General features: G+C 42.6%; 1 protein-coding gene across 2 annotated transcripts in view; it reads right to left on the bottom strand.

The window, feature by feature from the left end:
* ADAMTS12 (ADAM metallopeptidase with thrombospondin type 1 motif 12) overlaps positions 1 to 22,579 on the bottom strand; it is a 332,472-nt gene that overhangs the window by 20,903 nt on the left and 288,990 nt on the right. The window contains exons 19-21 of one of the 2 annotated variants that reach the window (XM_040494900.1): positions 19,374 to 20,498; positions 13,157 to 13,309; positions 2,041 to 2,217 (exon numbers count right to left, since the gene is read on the bottom strand). In XM_040494900.1, coding sequence (XP_040350834.1) covers positions 2,041 to 2,217; positions 13,157 to 13,309; positions 19,374 to 20,498 — 1,455 coding nt within the window. The remainder of the gene's footprint in view (positions 1 to 2,040; positions 2,218 to 13,156; positions 13,310 to 19,373; positions 20,499 to 22,579) is intronic. The other variant, XM_040494910.1, reaches the window with a different exon arrangement.

Consider the following 22,579-nt stretch of genomic DNA (forward strand, 5'->3'; position numbering starts at 1 on the left):
TCATAACCAGAAAGCAGATCTGATTGCTCATCTTTAAAAACCTGCCGATACCGTTTCTCTGACAAGGCGATCTAGGCTCCTCTGCAAATTCCTGGATTCTGAAAGCTGTATAATGATTTTGAAGGCTCATTATACGTGGAAGTCTTAGAGGCCTCAGTCCAGAGCATGGGAGTAGCAGGCACTTTATATGCCCCAGAGCTGAGCAGGTAAGGAGGAGAAAGAGGGGACAGTGGCTGCTGCCCTCCCCACCCCCCACCCCCAAACACCAGGTATTGGCCCAGAGCCTCAGGAATAAGTATGGCTGCTTGACATTGTAGGCAGTAAGTAGCTGTAGGGGGCTCAATCTTCTGTAAGTTTTGACTCTAACTCTGTGTTCTACAGTTGTAATTCACTACCTCCCTTTCCAGGGCACGTGGAAGGTTTGGTTTCCTCCAAAAGAGTTATTGATTCACTCTTCCTCCTTAGTTTACTCTTTGTTCAGTGCTTATTGAATTAATGTCTATGGTAGAAAGCACACTGACACTGGAGTCTACCTTATGCTTAAACAAATACTCCCCCATTTATTTTCTAGTTGTGTGACCTCATGTAAGTTTCTTAACCTCCAAGTCTCAATTTCTTCATCTATAAAATGGAATTAATAAAGCCTACCATTCAGATTGTTGTGAAAATCAAACCAAGTATTGGGAATGCAAACTGGTGCAGCCACTCTGGAAAACAGTGTGGAGGTTCCTCAAAAAATTAAAAATAGATCTACCCTATGACCCAACAATAGCACTGCTAGGAATTTACCCAAGGGATACAGGAGTGCTGATGCATAGGGGCAGTTGTACCCCAATGTTTATAGCAGCACTGTCAACAATAGCCAAATTATGGAAAGAGCCGAAATGTCCATCAACTGGTGAATGGATAAAGAAATTGTGGTTTACTTACACAATGGAATACTACGTGGCAATGAGAAAGAATGAAATATGGCCTTTTGTAGCAACGTGGATGGAACTGGAGAGTGTTATGCTAAGTGAAATAAGTCATACAGAGAAAGACAGATATCATATATTTTCATTCTTATGTGGATCCTGAGAAACTTAACAGAAGACCATGTGGAAGGGGAAGGAAAAAAAAAGTTAGAGAGGGAGGGAGCAAACCATAAGAGACTCTTAAAAAGTGAGAACAAACTGAGGGTTGATGGGAGTGGGAGGGAGGGGAAAGTGGGTGATGGGCATTGAGAAGGGCACTGTTGGGATGAGCACTGGGTGTTGTATAGAAAACAATTTAACAATAAATTTCATATTAAAAAAAAGAAAATTAAACGAAGTATGGTAGGTAAAATGCTTAGCCCATAGACACACTCAAAATATGCTGGGTTCCTTTTTTTCTCTTCTTTCTACCATGCATGGGTATGGTTGGGAATTTTTTGTTTGTTCGCTTTGTTTTGTTTTGTTAGCTGTTGAGGTATTTGCATACTGGCGAATAAGATTATTATACTTCACCAAAGAACAGTCACTTTGTTTTCATGTGCTGAAGTAGGACAAAGACCCAGTAGAGCCTGGGCCCTCACAAAACAGAGGACATACAGACAGGCACAAGCACACTTCCTTTTATTTGTGTAAACAATGATCTGGGCATTCAACTGAGAAGTGGAACTCTAAAATAAACTGTGTGTGGGAAGGACCTGACCAATACCCCCAGTTCAATTGCAGAGGCCTAGGAGAGAGGCATGTGAGGCTCTGCCCTAAATGACTTTCATCAGAGTGGTCCATGTACATTTCCCCAACATGAATCTCAACTCCCCAGTATGTCCACTGGGAGACTGGGTTGTAATAAAACACTGAATTATCACGCTTGAAACCACCAATTGTTGTGGCCTGTTGACCTGTTGTTGTTGTTGACCTGTTCAGCCTTCTCCACACAGCATTAGGCCACTGAATGGAGGCCAGTCATTGCCATGACGCACGCATGGTCTTCCCTGACTTCTAGTCTCACATGGTAACACAGGGATTCACATTTTCCTGGTTGTGTGGATGATGTCTCTGGAGGCCATACCTGGCTCCAGGGCTCCACCTGCCACTCCTCACAGGGCTCCATATTACAGCTCATGCTCAGCGGGGGAGGAATGCCGGCCAGGAACTGGCAGTGAAATGGCCTCAGGCTCCGGTGGTCCCGGCTGTCCACACATTGAATCTCCCGGATCTGGAAGCCCCCGCTGCAGTTTCTGGAGCACTGCATGGAGAGGGAGAGAAAAGGGGATACTTGAGTCCCTGGTGTCAGGCTTTGGATCCTCCATATCCCAGGGAGTTTCTCAGAGAGCCGTGAAGTTCCAGGGTTCCAACCATGAAGAAGGATTAAGTCTAGCTCAAGTGTACTGTTTCCCTCACAGGCCCTCTAGAAGGAATCACTCAAACAGCTCCCAAAGATGGGGCTCCCCATGTCCAAAAACACAGGCATGGCAATGTGAGAACCAGGTGGCGAGTCCAGTTCTGTCACTCACTTATTGTGAGATGTTGGGCAAGTCACAGAAAAATTCGGAGCCTCAGGTGTCATATCGATAAACTGGGACAATAACTGTCATCTCACAGCACTGTCGTGAAGGTCACAGACACTGGGGTTAGGTGCCTGCTGGTGCAGTGTGTGCCCCAGTAGGCAGCCATTCCCTCTGGTGTGCATTCATCCGGGGTGAAGGGGAACTCTCGGCCAACCCACACCCATCCGCCCTCAGAATCCTGCTAAAAACCTGTTTTCTCCACGACTCTGAAGGCAAGATGGGTTATGCTTTGTCAGATGAAGGGCTGACATGAGGGAAGTAACTGGAATACCTACTCAGTGGTTTGACTCCCAGAAGTGAGCAAACCCTGGGTTTGTCCCTACCACCCTCCTTCCTCCTGTAGCTAACATCACCTGCCTTCGTCACTGAGAGTTTGCTCAGCACAGGCCCCCTGAAAGCCATTACAAGGCTCTCCTCACTGCCCCCCTCCCCCGTGCCCACACCTTGTGTAGCAGCCCCTGCATCCTGCTCAGTCTCAGGTCACTGCAGGGTGCTGACTCCTTAAAATCATGATCAACACTGATGCGCCAGCATCCCCCAAACCAGGGTTTACACAGCCGATTCTGAAGTAGACCTACTCTCTGACCTCTTGGATTTTGGAAGCTATTCCATCCTCCACCTAGATTTTACTTGATCATAACTGGAGCTTCCAAGACTTGGTCTCCAATCTCTTTAGAATGCTAGTGCCAGCCGAATCCCTTCCATTCATCTTGCCCCCATCTCTTAGTCTCTCCTGATCCTGTCCTTGCCTGGCCTGTCTTGTCACCCTCCACTGTCAGGTAGGGACTGGAGGTAGGAAGGAGGGGACCCCTGTGCTCCTCAGCCTTTTGCCTCCAACCTCTCTGTGGGTTAACAGTACATCCCCGTGGTCTTTATGTCCTGAATGTTCCTCCCTCTACTCTTTACATTGTGCGCTACTGCTCTTCTTTTAGACCTCAGCTTAGATGTCATCTCCTCAGAGAGGCCCTCCTGGAATGCCTTTATCCGAAGGAGGCTCTCTTTCTTGTAATTTCTCTCAGCTCCTTGTCCATTTCTATCACAAGAACTTGAAATGTGGAACAACTTTTATTCATTCTGTGTGTCCTTTCTCTTACACTCTCACTGCCATGAAATCAGACCCCTATCTGCCCTGGTTCCCACTGTGTCCCAAGCATCTAGCATGGTGCCAGGCACAGAGGGTCCGTACAGATTTGTTGAGTGCATATATGAATTACGAGGGGGTTTCTAAGTGGGCTAAGGAGACCCTGGTCACTGCAGCGATGAAGAGCACCTTTAATCTCCCCATCCTCCCATCTAGTATCTCATTAGCTTGGCTAAACTTGGCTGAGAAAATGCACCAGCAAGAAAGTGTGTGCATTGCTGTAAGGTATCTGGCCCCTCTCTACACAGTGAAAAATGGTGCTCTTTCTGACCATGGTGGAATAGTCATAACTACAGAGTTTGGGATTGTGAAAGAAAATTCCTCAAACTTTCAGTAGAGGTACACCCCAAAGACAGTTCCCCCTTCTTCCGCCACCTGCAGATTGTGCTAAGTCACCTGACTTCGAACCTTGGGCTGTAACAAGGAAAGATGCTGGCCCATGCGACAAGGGACAGACTGAGGCTCTAATGCCACCATAAATTGAGTGTCCAACTTCTTAGAGATAAACAATGCTTGCCAGACAGCACCCCTCCCCAAAGAAAAACAAGCCGATAACCTCACTTTCCTGCCATGTAGTGAGTACACAAAGGAAAAAATAACTGTCAATTTGAAATCAGCCACAGAGCAAATGAGGGAGCCTGCTAATAATTTCCACACAAAGAGGTCATTTGTCTGACCAAACAGATTTCTGGGAAATAGCACATGGTGAAGTAACAGGATTCTTTATTAGGACAAGGGAGTTTTATAAGACATTAATTATAAAATTGGATTTTATTTTCCTATTTTTCATTTGTTGCTGCAATCTATTATTCCTAATTTAATTTTCAAGCTAGCATTACCCCTTTTGTTAGAGTATTCACATTCAATGGGAATAAACTTTATTAATATGCTGAAGTAAATAATAAGGGAAGACACTCACTAAATCTCTGACTTTTCGGTCCCATTTTCAAAACAGCCTCTGATTCAGTTAGCAAGAGAGAAGTGGCAGGATATTAAATCACTCTACTTCTAATGCTGTTTTGCCTTATATGCTGATTGCCAATTATTATATTAATTTTTTTACAGCCTTAGAGGAGGGTAATTTGTATTAATGTTTCCTCACCTGGAACCTGTGGACTAGACTGAGGACGAGAGTCAGACTAATGAGAACAGAAAGCCTGGCCAACACCTTATTGTGACCAAACAGGCCTGACTGTTTTCTAGTTATGGCATCAATTTAACTAGTGTGATCTGCAGACCAGATAGAATGAAAAATACCCTTCGCTTATAAGAGCCACTGGCAGAGATATGAAATGAAAGCACAATTCTGTGATTCTCCCTTGTGGTGTTTCTGATTTGTGGAGTCATCCTGATACCCTTTACATGTTGGACTCATACAGAGTGCTCAGTCGAGTATAGAGGAATTAGTGAGCATAGCATTGGGAGAGCAGTAGGTTGCACTCAGGTGTGACCCCGAGAGCAAATAGCCACCTGAGTTCACATGGATTAATCACTTCTCTTCTCTCAGCTTCTGTTTCTCCATCAGTATGGAAAGGAAAATAAACTAGATGATTAAACTATCCCAACATTCTAGAGGGGTATACGTGTATGGGATCGCTGCATTTGTATTCTGTTTTGATTTCAGAATACTTTCTTGCTTTCCAAGTTGAACCAAATACTAAATTTGGATACAATTTTTTCTCCTGTTCCTTTACTTATGCTGAACAGATTCACAAGACCCTTAAGATTAAATAATTCATTCCAAAAATTCTAAGTTGAACAGCATGAAAATTCATCCTTCTATCTCTTTCCCCCCTCTCACCCCAACTTTTCTTCCTCCCAGTTATTGGGCACATCTATGTTTCAGGCTCTGTTATTCTAGCAGGTGGGAAGAGTTACATAAATGAGTAGAAGGAATAATGATTATATTTATATATAAAGATTACCTCATAAGTTGTTCATGATCTAGTGAGGGCACAATGGAGGATATGGTCAGTTTCACCTAAAGAGGTCAGGAAAGGACTAAATAAAGGAGCCACGTTTTGAGCTGAAGCATATAGGATATGTAGATGCTCGCTCAGCCAGCAAAATAGGGTGGGGGGCATTCAAGGTGGAAAGAATGGCATGTATGGAGGCACAGTGCTATGAAACAACGAAGCTTGTTTGGGAAAAGTGCATTAATCAGAATGCTAGGGTAAAGAGTGGGAGTGGACAGATAGAGAGAGACGGGCAGGGGCCATCATGGAGAGCCTTGTGGTCTGGACATCAATCCTCAACTAGAGTGGTCTTGGGTTCATGTTTTCTGTGGTCCTAAATGCTTCTATTTCTTTGCCATTCCTTTATTTTCTTTTTAGGGGACCCTTAATCTAAAATATTCCAGGATGTCAAGAGAAGGTGACAGTTCAGACATATAACATATTATACCAAGAATAAAATAAATGCAGTGATTTTCAGTATATGATGACCTTCCTGCTACTCAACTTTTGCTTTCTGGGGACAAAAAATCCCTTAAAACATGCAATTCCATGTTTTCATGTTTGCATATCGGAGTTTAATATATGTTACTGGGAATATTTTATATATCAAAGTTGGGGATGGTCTGTATTTAGCAAAAAAAGGAGCTCTTCCCCTATTAAATTCATTTCTAAAAATTCAGATGTAAAAAAAAATGTAGAACCGTCATTGACAATCTATAAAATCTAATAAACACAAAGGCAAGAAGTACAATAAGACAAAAAGACTAGCAATATACATGAAACACAAGACCATAAAGAAAGGCTGACACTTTCTCTTATTTTTCAGCAAGTCAACTACCGCTAAAATAAAATTGCAAAGCTCCCTAGGTGGGAAGACGGAACATTCCAAGAAAAAATGTAAAACTGTTTCTGATTCATTTCAGAAATAATATCTGTTAGACTTAACCATGAAAAGGGAAGTGCTTCTTCTCAGAAAACAAATAAAAGGGATGTCAAATCACCAGTTTACAAAACTTCAGAAGGTGCAACCATCAAGATGTTCCATCGGGCGGTGAATGGAGCTGTGGATGATGCATCGCTCTAGGTGTCAAATGCACCTGAAGGTTTTTCAAGCCCCTTTTGTCACTTCTGCATTTCTTGCATCGCACACTTTTTTTCCTCATACAAATTTTAATGCTCTGAAATTGGCATGTTTCTTACAACTGATGTACATATTTATTGTGTAGTGTTCTCTTTCTTTATGAAAAGCTGTCATAAAATTGATGCATCCCCCAGTGGATGTTTCTTAAAACTGGGAGCATTTGGTAACAGCTGTGTGATCAAACGTTAGTGATTTAAGCTCTGAGCTTTTGTTGCCTCAGTGGGAATTATAAAGAAGGTCCTGTGCTGGATGAAAATGGAACTGATTATCTAATGCTTTTGTGTAATGTCAGGCACATAGTAGTATTTGGCGAGTGTTAGTGCCCAAGGTAGGTCAAGTTCTTCAAAGTTCATGGACACCAAGCACCTTGTCCGCTTAGTACTAAGGAGTGGACACCTGCTCAAGCCAGTCATTCTGTTGACAGAACTTTCTCCACTGTCACCTGTCCACAGGCCTTGCACCCCAAGTCCAGGAAGCCAGAGGTTAGTAAGCACCTAAGAACCAGTCCTAACTTTTATCTTGAGCTCAGAGTCTGCCCAGGGTTTCATGTAAACAGTCTTTTAAGGGGGCACCTGGGTGGCTCAGTTGGTTGAGGGTCCGACTTTGGCTCAGGTCATGATCTTGCAGTTCATGGCTTCGAGGCCCACGTCAGGCTCTGTGCTGACAGCTCAGAGACTGGAGCCTGCTTCAGATTCTGTGTCTCCCTCTCTCTCTGCCCCTCCCCCAGCTCACACTCTGTCCCTCTCTCTCTCTCAACAATAAAAATAAACACTAAAAAGAATAAAAAAAAAATAAACCAGTCTTGGACCATTTACAAAGCTGTTTCACTAACATTCTCTTTTTTTGATCCTTGCAACAACTCTATGAGGTAAGTAGAGGCAATATCATCCATGTTATTTCTCAGAGATGAGAGAAAGAACGTCCTGAGGGTGAATGGCCAGTGTCATCAGTGTCATATACTCATCACACCAGAGCAGGGTTGCCAATCCAGATGTGTCTGATCCACTGCCCAGCCCTGCTTCTAGGATTCAGTTCTACAGAACTGTCTTCCCAAGGATGCCTCTGGGACAGACCTGAGGACCACAAGCTTGAATTTGCTTCAGGCAGATCACTACATGAAGTGGAAGCACACCATTCTGAAAGGCTACTTCTAGACATGGTAGAGGGAGAGTCTGAATGTATAGTCTTATTCTACTGTCACACACATGGGGACATGTCCACAGAAGTGGTTTCAGGCTGCTTCAAGGAGCCACACGGTGCAGTAAAACAACCACAAGTTAGACAGCCATCACAAAGGTAGGGGATTGTTGGTGAGTAACCCCAAGGCATCAGGTGTGATACTTGCAGGCTCAGAGCAGGCTGCAGCAGACCTGAAGCCCTTTGAGATTTGAAATGTCTCTGGATTGGAGGTGGGGATTGGGGGGATAATGCAGAATTTCAAGGTAAGATTAGAATTCTTCCTTCTGAGAAAGGATCTGTGAAAAGGCAAACCATCAATATAGCAGAATCTAAACGCTCTGGATATTTAAAGGCAAAACAAAGGGCCTGCTTTCCTACTCCAGGTTTTATTTTTTTTTATTATTATTAATCTAGTTATTTAAATTCAAGTTAGCTAATATACAGTGTAGTACTGGTTTCAGGAGTAGAACCCAGTGATTTATCACTTCCATAGAACATCCAGTGCTCATCCCAAGTGCCCTCCTTAATGCCCATCACCCATTTAGCCCATCCCCCCACCTACTTCCCCTCCAGCAACCCTCAGTTTGTTCTCTGTATTTAAGAGTCTCTTATGGTTTGCCTCACCCTGTTTTTCTTATTTTTCCTTCCCTTCCCCTATGTTCATCGGTTGTGTTTCTTAAATTCCACACGAGTGAAATGTATGATATTTGTCTTTCTCTGCCTGACTTATTTCACTTAGCATAATACACTCTAGGTCCATCTACACTGTTACAAATGGCAGATTTTATTCTTTTTGATGGGCGAATAGTATTCCAGTGTGTGTGTGCGCGCGCGTGTGTGTGTGTGTGTGTGTGTGTGTGTGTGTGTGCACCACATCTTCTTTATCCATTCATCAGTTGATGAACATTTGGGCTTATTCCATAATTTGGCTATTGTTGATAGTGCTGCTGTAAACATTGGGATGCACGTACCACTTACAGCAAGGCTTTTTATATCCTTTGGATAAATACATAACAGTGCAATTGCTGGGTTATAGGGTAGTTCTATTTTTAATTTTTTGAGGAACCTTTATACTGTTTTCTAGAGTGGCTGCATCAGTTTGCATTCCCACCAGCAGTGTAAGATGTTCCTCTTTCTCTGCATCCTTGCCAACATCTGTTTTTGCCTGAGTTGTTAATGTTAGCCATTCTGACAGGTGTGAGGTGGTATCTCATTGTGGTTTTGATTTGTATTTCCCTGATTCTGAGTAATGTTGAGCATCTTTTCATGTGTCTGTTAGCCACCTGGATGTCTTCTTTGGAGAAGTGTCTATTCATGTCTTCTGTCATATTTCTTTACTTGATTGTTTGGTTTTTGGGTGTTGAATTTGATAAGTTCTTTAAAGATTTTAGATACTAAGCCTTTATCAGATATGTCATTTGCAAATATCTTCTCCCATTCCAACTGTTGCCTGTTAGTTTTGCTGATTGTTTCCTTTGCTGTGCAGGAGACTTTTCTCTTGATGAGGTCCCAGTAGTTCATTTTTGTTTTATTTTCCTTGCCTCTGGAGACATGTCTAGTAAGAAGTTGCTGCAACCAAGGTCTAAGAAGTTGTTGCCTGTTTTCTTTTGTAGGATTTTGATGGTTTCCTGTCTCACATTTAGGTCTTTCATCCATTTTGAATTTATTTTTGTGTATGGTGTAAGAAAGTGGTCCAGTTTCATTCTTCTGCATGTCGCTGTCCAGTTTTCCAAGCACCATTTGCTAGAGAGACTGTCTTTTTTCCATTGGATAGTCTTTCTTGTTTTGTTGAAAATTGGTAGGACATACATTGGTGGGTCCATTTCTGGATTCTCTTTTCTGCTCCTTTGATCTATGTGTCTGTTTTTGTGCCAGTACCATATTGTCTTGATGATTACAGCTTTGTAATAGAGATTAAAGTCTGGATTTGTGATGCCTCCAGATCTGTTTCTCTTTTTCAACATTGCTTTGGCTATTCGGGGTCTTTACTGGTTCCATGCAAATTTTAGGGATTGTTTGTTCCAGCTCTGTGAAGAATGTGGTGTTATTTTGATAAGGATTGCATTGAATGTGTAGATTGCTTTGGGTATTATTGACATTTTAACAATATTTGTTCTTCCAATTCATAAGCATGGAATGTTTTTCCATTTCTTTGTGTCTTCTTCAAATTCTTTCATAAGCTTTCTATAGTTCTCAGCATACAGATCTTTTACCTCTTTGGTTAGCTTTATTCCTAGGTATCTTATGGTTCTGGTGCAATTGTAAATGGGATAGATTCCTGGATTTCTCTTTCTGTTGCTTCATTACTGGTGTATAGAAATGCAACCAATTTATGTACATTGATTTTATATCCTATGACTTTGCTGAATTCATGTATCAGTTCTAGAAGTTTTTTGGTCGAGTCTTTTGGGTTTTCCATGTAAAGTATCATGTCACCTGTGAAGAGTGAAAGTTTGACTTCTTTGTCAATTTGGATGTTTTTTATTTCTTTTTGTTGTCTAAATGCTGAGGCTAGGACTTCCAGTACTATGTTGGACAACAGTGGTGAGAGTGGACATCCACGTTGTGTTCCTGACCTTGGGGGGAAAGCTCTCAGTTTTTCCTTACTGAGGATGATATTAGCTGTGGGCCTTTCCTATATGGCTTTTATGATGTTGAGGTATGTTCTGTGTATCCCTACTATTTTCTTGAGGGTTTTTATCAAGAAAGCACACTGTATTTTTGTCAAATGCTTTTTCTGCATCTACTGAAAGGATCATATGATTCTTATCTTTTCTTTTTTTAATGTGGTGTATCACATTGATTGATTTGTGAATATTGAACAAGACCTGAAGCCCAGGAATAAATTCCACTTGATTATGGCGAACAATTATTTTAATGCACTGTTGAATCTGATTTGCTAGCATCTTGTTGAGAATTTTTGCATCCAGTTTCATCAGGGATGTTGGCCTGTGATTCTCCTTTTTAGTGGGGTCTTTGTCTGATTTTAGAATGCTGACTCCATAGAATGAGATTGGGAGCTTTCCTATGATTTCAATTTTTTTTGGAACAGTTTGAGAAGAACAGGTATTAACTCTTCTTTAAATGTCTAGGGGCGCCTGGGTGGCTCAGTCGGTTGGGCGTCCAACTTCAGCTCAGGTCATGATCTCGTGGTCTGTGAGTTCGAGCCCCGCATCGGGCTCTGTGCTGACAGCTCAGAGCCTGAAGCCTGTTTCAGATTCTGTGTCTCCCTCTCTCTCTGACCTTCCCCCATTCATGCTCTGTCTCTGTCTCAAAAATGAATAAATGTTAAAAAAATTAAAAAAAAATAAATGTCTGGTAGAATTCCCATGGGAAGCCATCTGGCCCAGGACTTTTATTTGCTGGGAGATTTTTGATAACTGACTCAATATCTTTGCTGTTTATGGGCCTGCTCAAAATTTCTATTTCTTTCTGTTTGAGTTTTGGTAGTGTGTGAGTGTCTAGGAATTTGCCCATTTCTTCCAGGTTGTCCAGTTTGTTGGCATATAATTTTTCATAGTATTCTCTAATAATTGTTTGTATTTCTGTGGTGTTGGTTGTGATCTTTCCTCTTTCATTTGTGATTTTATCTGTTTGGGTCCTCTCTCTTTTCTTTTTGTTAAGTCTAGCTAGGGGTTTATAAATTTTGTTTATTCTTTCAAAAAGCAGCTTTTAATTTCACTGATTTCTTCTGCTGTTTTTGTGTGTTTGTTTGTTTCCATATTCTTTTTTTCTGCTCTACTCTTTATTATTTCTCTTCTTCTGCTGGCTTTGGGCTTTATTTGCTTCTCCTTTTATCACTACTTTAGGTGTAAGATTAGGTTGTGTATTTGGGACTTTTCTTACCTCTTGAGGTGGGCCTGCATTGCAATGCATTTTCCTCTTAGGACTGCTTTTGCTGAATCCCACAGGGATACTGTCATGTTTTCATTTTCATTTGCTTTCATGTATTTTTAAATTTCTTCTTTAATTTCCTGGTTAATCCATTCATTCTTTTTTTTTTTTTTAAGTTTATTTATTTTGAGAGAGTTGGCATGAGCAGGGGAGTGGCAGAGAGAGAGGGAGAGAGAGAGAGAGAGGGAGAGAGAGAGAGAGAGAGAGAGAGAGAGAGAGAGAATCCCAAGCAAGCTCTGTGCTGACAGCGGGTCTCAAACTCATGAAATTGTGAGATCATGACCTGAGCTGAAACCAAGAGTTGGGCGCTTAACTGACTGAGCCACCCAGGTACCCCAATCCATTCATTCTTTAATAGGGTGTTGTTTAACCTCCATGTATTTTAGGACTTTCCAAATTTTTTCTTGTGATTGATTTCAAGTTACACAGTGAAACCCATACCCAAACTTCTGGGTAGTTTTTCTTTTCCCTTCTGTGTCTCAGCTGTCAAGGGAAACTGGCTCCCCAGAGTGAAGATGGGGCCTAAAGAGCATCATAGTGGGGTGGTGTGCTTGGCAAACAGAAGGTACACACACGGCTTACACCTCTGCACCTCCTCCTGCCAATCAGCTATCAACCCCACAACTGTGCAGTGTCATAAAGCCTGGGTCTATCCCCCAGGGGCTGGCTCAGCCCCAGGCTAAGTTAGGCCTGGTTAGTGCCCAAAAGCACCAAGGCTAACAAATCCAAAAACCTGATACAGTGTCTCACAAGGGACCATGCAGACAACACAGCAAAATGAGTAACCATAGCCAGATTAGCAGAGGACAGCAAAACCACCTTGCAAAAAGATAGTACAGGAAGTACACTTTGAGAGACCAATGTTTTCCTTATGTCTAGCCTTCTTGTCATTTGGGTCTGGAAGATTGAAAAGCACATTTGCTTTGTGAGCAGCTGCTGCATCATGACTTAATTATACATGTGATGATGTATCATTGTAATTATAATGGTAAATTTAAGTAACTCAGAAATAATGTTGCATGCTGGACAAGCAATTAATTACACAAATTTAACTTTTTATGCCAGTTTATCTGGGGAGAGCAAAGACAGGCAGCTAAAAACATGTGGTTTAATAAAAACTCTGTACTGGTTCTAAGACTATTGTGTAACTTCGAGTAGGCCTATGGGGATGTCTTTGATTACTCATCCATTTTAGCAAAGAGGGCAGAGGGAGGTAGCAAGAGAGGAAGGGAGGAGAGACACTTACTTCAGCAAATGCTTAGATAAGGCTGTCCCCCTCCAGAACACCGCAGAGCCAGATCAATTACCTTGCTCCAGTTCCCCACTTTCCAGCTGGCGCAGGGACGAAGGTGGCATCTCTTGGCAGGGTCAGGCCTCTGAAGGGCAGCACAGTCGGAATCCCTCTGGGTGCTGCATTCCACGCTTCTCCAGTAGGCCCCCAGACCACAGGTGGTAGAGCACTGTGTGGGGAGGGGGACAGAGAAGACAGAAGCTGAAGGCCACTTTCTCAGATGTATGTCACAACACTCTGAAGTCCAGTTCTCCACCTTGGATGCTCACCTAAATTCTCAGAGCTTTTAAAAAAATATCATCGCTGGGGTCCCGCCCTAGACAAATTAATCTGAATTTCCCTGGGTAGGGGCTAGGCATTGGAGTAAAAAGAAATGTCCTAAGTGATTCTAATAAACAGCCAGTGATGAGGATCCCGGATTAGCAGGTGGATTAGCAAGTGGATTAGCAAGCCAACGCAAGTGGAAATTTGCTTCTCTTTAAAAATTATCCTGGCATGAATGCCTGGGGGCTGTAGGCAAACTGCCCGCCACATTTCATACCAATGCTGCCGTTCATAGGGGATGTCAGATCCATACATCTGTCTAACACCACAATGACATTATCTCACTTCCTCTCCCAGACAAACCTGTGGTTACACTGGTATTGTGACAGTGTAGAAAAAAACCCGTGAGGCTTGGAGAGCTGGCTTGACAAGGAAGTAAAGCCTGGGGCTTTCTGCCATACACTGTCTGCTAGAGCAGTTCCTCTCGAACTTTAGTGTCCACAGGCATCACCTGGGACCTTGCTAAATGCAGATTCTGAGTCACTAGGTCTGGGGTGGAGTCGGAGGATGAGAGATCATGTGAAATAGAACGGGGTCACCAGCTGAGGCCACCTCAGATTCTGCATGTCTGCCCAGCTCCCAGGTGATGCCAATGCTGTGAGTCCTCAGACCACGCTTGGGGGTTAGAAAGATGTTACAACTTAGTGCTTTTCACCACTTGCCCTATAGGGGTACATACAGCCCATTCCTCACGTGATGTTTTAATTTATTCGTAATTCTTAAATACCTCAGGTATAGCAAGGGATCGCCTTGAAAACTACAGAAGCTTTCTTCTCCATAAGTTCTTTTATTCCATGTGCTTATTAATTCTTTCATACAGTTGATTTTTCTTGCATCCCTTCTCCCCTACCCACCTTCAGAAGGAGGAGCTCTCCAGACACATGTAAAACACAGCTCTGGGCTAATTTAAAACAAAAAACAAAAAACAAAGGATGGAGGTTCCATCTATGACATTTTTGAAGGCTTCTTTTGATGAGTTACAAATAAAAACCAGCCTTACATTTTTCTCTCGCTGCAATTTCATCTTCCACATAATTTCGTGTGTCACTTTTTGCAAGTTCTTGTGTTATACACATATATAACAACAGAGATTCTAGATGGATAACTTTACTATAGCATCATAGAAAGGAAGAGTAGAAATTAGCCTAGGTCATCATTTTTCCAGTTGGCCCATTTATGGAGGTAATCTCTCCTCCTGCTTAAAGTTCTTTAGGATGTGGTTCATACCTAAGTTCCTAGCCCTTTCTCCTCTGTACTACATTATGTATATGTGTAATAGAGGTAATAACAGCCGAAGTGCACTGACCACTGTCATAGGCTGATTGCACTAGTGGCCCACATTGGACACACCATGCTCTCTGCAATGGGAATTTGCAGATCTTTTGTCAAGCAGTGGGATATACTTGCCCAGCTCTTGAATCAAGACTGTTCTTGTGAGTTTCTTTGGCCAATAAAATGCAGTGGATGATGTGCCACTTCTCAAGAGGACTCGCTAGTTTCAATTCTCTTTCTTGACCCCCTCTCTCTGCCATGAGAATAAAACGGGGCCAGATGCCGGAGGATGAGAGATCATGTGAAATAGAATGGGGTCACCCAGCTGAGGCCACCCCCGACCAGCCAGCCTGTAGCTGCCCCCACAGCCGATGCACAGCAAGCCAAGCAAGCTGAGGTCCGCTAAGCTCAGCCCCAATCAACAGAATCTCTCAGCTGACCCACAGACTCGACGAAACCCTGAGGTTTTGTGGTGGTTTGTCATATAGCATTATTATAGCAATAGGCAATTGCTACAACTACATAACAGGTATCTTTCCTACATTTTCTTTAACCTTCTGAGATTCAGGGTACAATTATAGTTCTGCAACTGGCTAATTGTGTGGTCTTTTTCAACTTCCTAACTCCCTAGACTGTAAAACTGGTGATAACATTAGGACCACAGAGATTTGTGCACATGGTCAGGACTCTACAAATGTTACCTATTGAATACAACACAGCTGCAAGGTCAGCATATGAGTCTCACTTTCCAGATATCTGGGGCCCAGAGATAGAAGCAACATTCAAGGCCACATAGTGTGTTGTTAATTTCATATTATGACATAGAGAAAATATATTCGCCCCAATCCAGGAAAGGACCTAGTCAACTAAATTCCCAGGCTAATGATAACCCGGTAAATCTCAAATGATGTCTATGATTCTTTGTACTGTATTTATGTGGCAACTAAATTCATGTTGTCTCTGGGGCTCTGAATTTAGTCCTAATAGATTCAGATCCCATGAGCAGACATTTAATTCTTTTTGAACACTTTTTTTCTTTTTATTCTTTTTTAAAAAAGTTTATTTATTTTGAGAGAGAGAGAGAGAGAGAGAGAGAGAGAGAGAGAGAATGCACAGAAGGGGCAGAGGGAGAGGGAAGAGAGGGAGAGAGAAAGAGAGAGAATCCCAAGCAGGATCCACACTATCTGTGCAGAACCCCATGTGGGGTTCGATCTCATAAACTGTGAGGTCATGACCTGAGTCAAAATCAAGAGTTAAATGCTTAACTGACCGAGTCACCCAGGCATCCCAATTTTTTTTTCATGTTTTGACAGTTTCTATTGAGGCAGCAGACAACAGTGCAAAGGTAATGCTGACAGGGGCAAATGCATGGGACACAGTACAAGAGACATGGAATGCCACCAGTTGTCATTAGTACGAGTTCCAAACTTGGAGTGGGCGATGAGACAAGAAAAAACCCTGGGGAGGTTGAAGGACAACTTCACTTTGTCCTGGAAACCTTAATCCTCATTACAGTTAGTGACCCTGTGGCAACCGAGGTACCAGGTCAAGGAGGAGGTTTCCGGATGCTCAGAACTGGAACTAACCAGGAGGGCTGGATCAGCATCACGTGACAACTGCGGTGAATGGCTGTGGAAAATCAGACTGTTGCTTCCATTTACACAACTGCACAGCTTACGCTTAGCTGAGTGACCCAGGGGATCTGACTGGATGATGGGGCAATTCAATGAGAGGTGATTTTCTGACAAAATAGGAGCCATAATACACTGCATAGCACCTAGGTTTTCTGTTTTGCAAACAGATATCAGAGCAAACACTTACTGGGTGCTTCCTATGTGCCCCATACTCTTCTGAGTACCTTACACATTGTTAGTCCTTTCATCCCCTCACAATCTCTGATTCAGGCATTGACACTGTCCTCATCACACATGAAGAAACTGATGCAGGGTGAGGACATATATAGTTGGCGGCTGAGCCAAGATTCCAACCCAGAAAGTCTGGTTTCAAGTTTTATGTGCATTTATAGTGTTAAACCCATTTTTATATCAATTCCTTAATTTTTGAAATCACAATTAGAGGAACACGTTGTATACAACGGGAAGTGTGAAGAGCCCTTCCACACAGGACAGAAAAGTGGGAGGAAACGGTGAGAACAATTTTCAGTCAAACAATAAGGAACTTTAGAAATGACTTCCAATCTTAATGATCAGGAAAGACTTTATGGCAGCTCATAGCTTGGTCCTGAAGAACAGGGGAGATTCTAAAAGGAAAATGAGGAGGGGAAGGAAATTCCAGGCAGAGGGAACAGTGTAAAAAAAAGGCATTAGACTGAGAGGAGCAGGAGGCTTAGGGAAAACTGAGCAGTTTAGATCTGCTGAAGCTTAAGATGATGAAACAGAGTGAAGCCAGTGTGGTTTGAAAGCTTGGTTATGTAATGTTGTAAAGGCTGTTGGAAGTCCGAGTGGATTTATCTGATCTGATATGTAATGAAGAGACATTAAAGATTTGTGAGCGGGAGTTTGGAATGATTAGTAAATTCCTTCAGAAGACTAAGTTGGCAGTCTTAATGTCTCTTGTGATTTGTGGAATGCGTTACAGTGGCGGGGGCGGGGGGGGGGGTTGCTGGAGGCACACAGACCAGATAGGAGGCAAGAACAGTAACTGAGGGTCCTCCTCTTTTCACTGTTGGGGCACTAACTGGCATTTTGCAGTGGACATTTCTTCCTTATAAGAGACTTCCCTGAATGTCGCAGGGCTTTTATCATCTTTGGCTCTCAATGTTGAATGCTGGTAGTAGCCCCTCCCCCATCACTGTAGCAAACACAAGCATCCCCATCTTTTCCCAGTGCTTCCCACCATTAGATTGGAAACCACTGGCCCTAAACTAACAGGAAATAAACAGGAGATGATAGAAATGATAAGGTGACACTGACTTGTAAAACCGTTAAGGTTTTTATAGGGGGCTTGGGGAAGATTGGTATCAATGGGGTTTCTAAGCTGCAGTCATTGAGAGGCCGTCCTAAAGAAGCTTCAGAAATGGACAGAATAAAAAAAAATCAGAGGATAGTGGGAAAACCAAAGTTTTCATTGTGACTCCTGATCCTCTCTGACAATTCTCTGTATTAAACATTTTGTCTCAAAAGATGTGTAAAGAGAGCAGGCGCCAAACCCTATCACAAAGGGAATTTCTGCCAAATGTTGAACTCTGTTCTCCTAATATCCTTTGCAGCCCTGACAAACTGCCATCTGGACCAATTCCTTTTCTCCAGTCAAACTGCCTAGAATTAATAGCTCTCAATAGCTTCACCATGGTTGCCAATTCTTGGCAATCTATGATGTATTCAATAAGGCAGTTTATTTCTGTCAAAGTCAACTGATGACATTTGAGATAAATCAAGTGTGTCTTGATTTACTATAATCAAAATGTACCAATTGACTTCTGGCCTCCACAGTCACCAGAGCCAGTATGTACTTTTATGTTGATTTAGTTTACAGGTAATTCACAGTTAATGCCCATTTTACAAACTGGATAGAGTGGAGTTAGAAGGTACATTATCCAGCTGATAGTTGTGTCCCTCGACAAGTCACATGACTGCTACAAATTTTATTTCTCTATTTGCAAATTGGCATAATGAGACCTCACCTACTCCTCGGGACTGTCAAAAGGAGAAAATAAGAGGCTACATGTGAAAGTGGTTTGGAAACCAACATGCTTTATAAATTATATGCACTGTTGTTATATTAGCTACAAATACTTCATTTCTCTTTAGCTAGGAGAGGAGTCATGAATTGTCATAAAAATGCTGACTGATGTAAGCATGTGACCATTTTGCCACAAAGTTCTCTTTTGAGTTGTCAAATTATTTTAACAAGTTCATATACTGTGCATTCAAAATTCAAATGGGTGAAAATGATTTTGATGTTTCAAAGGATATTAATTAGTTCTAGAAATGGAAAAACAAATATCTAGCCAAATTTCTGAAGCTTGAAAACAGAGGCCAACATTCTGTCGTCGTGTTTATTTTCTTCTTCCTCCACTTTCTAATTCTTTTAATGAGTCAAAACGATTTTTTCATGCAAGCATGCAAACAGAACAAGAAGAAAAGAAAATCATCGATAACACTGAACTAGAGAATGCTTTTAAGGAATTTTATCTTCAATTTCCACTCCAATTAGGATTACCTGACAGATTTTAACTAGAATCCTAAGATCCGCTGTCTCTAACGAAATGCAAACTCTGGCCTCTTCAGCCGCCCCTCCGCACCAGCTGCTGAGGTTTGTAGCTAGAGGGCATGTTACAGGTGATCTACACCTGTAGACAAAGGTGTCTACTGTTTGTAGACAAAGAGCGGAGTCCAAAACATGGACTGAGTTCTCCACCATCACACAGCTGAATCGCCCAGCCCTCCTGACTATACGCTTTATCTCACTACATTTGTCCTCCCTCCCTGGAGATTTTCTTCCCCTCAATTTAGGAGGTAGGGAGGACAGGAGGGAGGTGAGCACCTGGACCTGTTTCACGTTTCTTCCACATCGGGCTATATTTTACACAAGTCCATTTGAAATCTACACAAGAACGCAACACCCCTACTACTTCCATGGAGACACAGGCATGGGGTAGGAAATGGAACTCCTACCTCACTCCAGTTTCCAACAACCCAGTATGCAGGGCTGCTGCTCGTGGACACCTGCTTGTAATTGGAAGCATTTAGCAAAAACCCCTCAGCTATCAGACTTTTTGCATCTTCCTCAGTCAGGACTGGTCCGGAACTCTGCGTCAGATTCATGTTGCTTGGAAGTTCTGGGGGGTCATGGTTTATGGAACGTTCTGAGGGTCCTGGCTGGTGGTCTCCTCCCAGAGGGAATGGAGTCTTTGCTGGCTTTTCAGTGAACATCCCCTCAGCTCCAGGTGCACCATTTTTGAGAGTAGCAGGCCTTTGGCTGGGTAGCAGTCCTTTCATCACCATGCTGAAGGGTGGCCACATGGACGGCCCCCTGAAATAAGGTGTTGGTGGGGGTCCAAGGGGCATTTCTGTGCTTTGCACCACCGAAGCATCATTTCCAGGTACTCTGATTTTGGTCCACATTATGGAGTTGTTTTCATTTTTGTCCTTAGCTTGTTCACTGTCTTCCCCTGAGCCACTGTGAATCTCCATTTCTGGCTCTTTGGTCAAGGTATCATAAAATGGAGTCACCTGCCAAGTCACAGGGCTGCTGGAAGATGGCAAATCAGAACCACTCATTGTCGTGGTTAAAAAGTCTCCCTCTGAGGTAGGACCAGTGTCTGAATTGGGAACATTCTCTTCATTTGGCTGGACACTCAAAGGCCAGGAAGTGATGATGGGCTGGGAAGTACTTCCAGTGGAAATGACATAATTGGAGCCCAGTTCAGTTTGGTTTGAACTGTTCTGCCACCATTTCCCATCCAGGTCTCCTTCTTTGGGATCTGGGGTAGGACCGGGGCTGCTGATGGCCAGGGCACTTGTACTCACAGACTGGGGCACTGTGGGTGTGCTCAGTGTTCTGGGACTGGATGTTGTTGGAGGGATGGGCTTTAAGGGGTCCTGCCCAGATGTTGGTGGCTTTCTCCCACTGGAAATTGTGCCTTTGTTGGGCTTCAGAACTCTTCGGCTAGATGGGCATTGCTGGAGGCCACAAAGAGCCCGGCTATTGGGTTTCCTTGTTGCGTCACAAGGTTCATCATGGTTCTTGGCGCACGTGACACTGCGAATCCGCACTCCACCACCACAGGAAACAGAACACTGGAGAGAGAGACAGCTGTTACTTTAGTGGGATAGACACACTGGTTCTCATACTCAGGTCTGCAACAAGTGAGAATGGGCCCAATGGAAACTGCACTGTGCAGCTTAAACTTGTTTTCTTCTATTTTTACATTTGATTTCTGTGCTCCTCTAGTTTTCCATGGAAATATGTATCTCCTGGAGACCAGATGGGGCTCAGGACCAATCATTACCCTTCACAAACTGAAAATACAAACCATGACCTAGTAAAATGGAAGTCTCCCTGGGCTTTGAACATGGGGCACTGAATTCACAAACAGTGCAATGATTTATACAAGTCACCTATTCTTTTTAAGAGATACTAATATAATCTTTCCTAGGGTTGCAGTGCTGTTAAATTAATGTAAAATGTTTACATATTTTCTGGAATCTATTAAGTTACTTATTATGAACCTTCCCCTTAATGTTTAGAAAATGGTAGGTATAACTAACATTACCTCACCCGGGCACCACAGGCTCCATTTCCACTTGCCTATGCCAGGTAGAATCAGATTAAAAGCTAGACAACTATCATACTCACACATGTACACAGATCTAGGACGTATTCTGAAATTTAAAGGTGGGTAGTTAATCAAAGGTAGAGAGAGATACCCTTTCCAAAGAGTGAGTCCTGTAGCATAGTGTTGGTGTGAGGGACCATGGCAAGTGCCCTTCTCCGATGTTCCCCCCACATTCTGTAGCTCATGCCAAAGCACAGGCAGAGTGCCTTTGGGGGATTCCTAACAGGGTAGTCTTTCCACAGGATTCATGGTAAAGAATATTTATTTCCTCAGTCCCAGCAGCTGCAAACCACATGTAGTTGCTACATAACACTAAATTTCTAGATGTTTTGAAAAATCTATACTTTTACCAGACAGCTCCATTTTTAGCCTTTTCTTTCTAATTTAAAGTCAGCTACCAAATATATGGCCCCTGAATGTGAACCATCCAGGGGTATTCACTGGCTGTTTCACATCTGTCTGTCTTATATTCCCAACCTCAAAGCAGGTTTTTTTGAGGATGGGGTTCACATAATGACTGGAAGATTTCCAAATGTTCACAGCCATTGTTTTGTGCGATACTCGTGACAGCACTGTGAGATTTACAAGGCAGGAATTATGATTCCACCTTCCACAAGAGAGGAACCTGAGACTCAGCGACCTGCTTGAAAGGCTGCAAGTCAGTGGCAGAGTAAGAATCAGATTTATTTCGCATCCTCCAAGAAATCTAGTGCAACACACTGGACAGGTAGCCATCAACTGATTTCACTTATTGACTTGACTACAGATGCTTGATTTCTGAAAAGTTACCCAAAGGCAGTTTTTTATTCATAACTCAACTCCAGGATAATTCGTGGGACACAGTGATCACTTAATACACATTTTTTTTTGTTCTTTTAAAGTTTATTTATTTATTTATTTATTTATTTATTTATTTATTTATTCATTTATTTTTGGGGCGGGGGGAGACAGAGAGAGAGAGAGAGAGAGAGAGAGAGAATCCCAAGCAGTCTCTGCACCATCAGCACAGAGCCTGATGTGGGGCTCCAACTCATGAACCACAAGGTCGTGACCTGAGCCAAACCAAGAGTCAGATGCTTTATTGACCAAGCCACCCAGGTGCCCCAATATACACTTATTAAGTGACAATTTTACCTGGAAAAAATCAGGAATGGGAAAATTCTTCTGTGAGCTTATGCATTTTTTAGGTTAAGTTTTTTGCCTTCTCAAATCCTATTTTCAATTCCTTCTGTGTACAAAAATAATGTTGATGTATAAAACTCCCCCATTATTTTGTCACAGTCAAGCATAATCACTCACTGATGTTTGACAGTTCTGTGAAATCAGCTCCTTTGAAAAGCAGGAGACACTTATAAGCACTGGAGACAGTGCAGCCGACAGTGTGTTCAACTGCAGGTTGGGGGTTATCTCACTTTGGAGACTGCAAAGGGCAGGCTGCAGGTAGTTCTTTTCCTAGTTTGCTGTAATGTTTCTGCCTTCTCGTGTGCAAAAATATTTTATGCTCCGTCCAGTTCATCCTCCTGACTTGCTCTCTGCTTGTTA

The sequence above is a fragment of the Herpailurus yagouaroundi genome, unplaced genomic scaffold, assembly GCF_014898765.1.
Source record: "Herpailurus yagouaroundi ecotype Mexico unplaced genomic scaffold, PumYag 29, whole genome shotgun sequence".
NCBI classification, from domain to species: domain Eukaryota; kingdom Metazoa; phylum Chordata; class Mammalia; order Carnivora; family Felidae; genus Herpailurus; species Herpailurus yagouaroundi.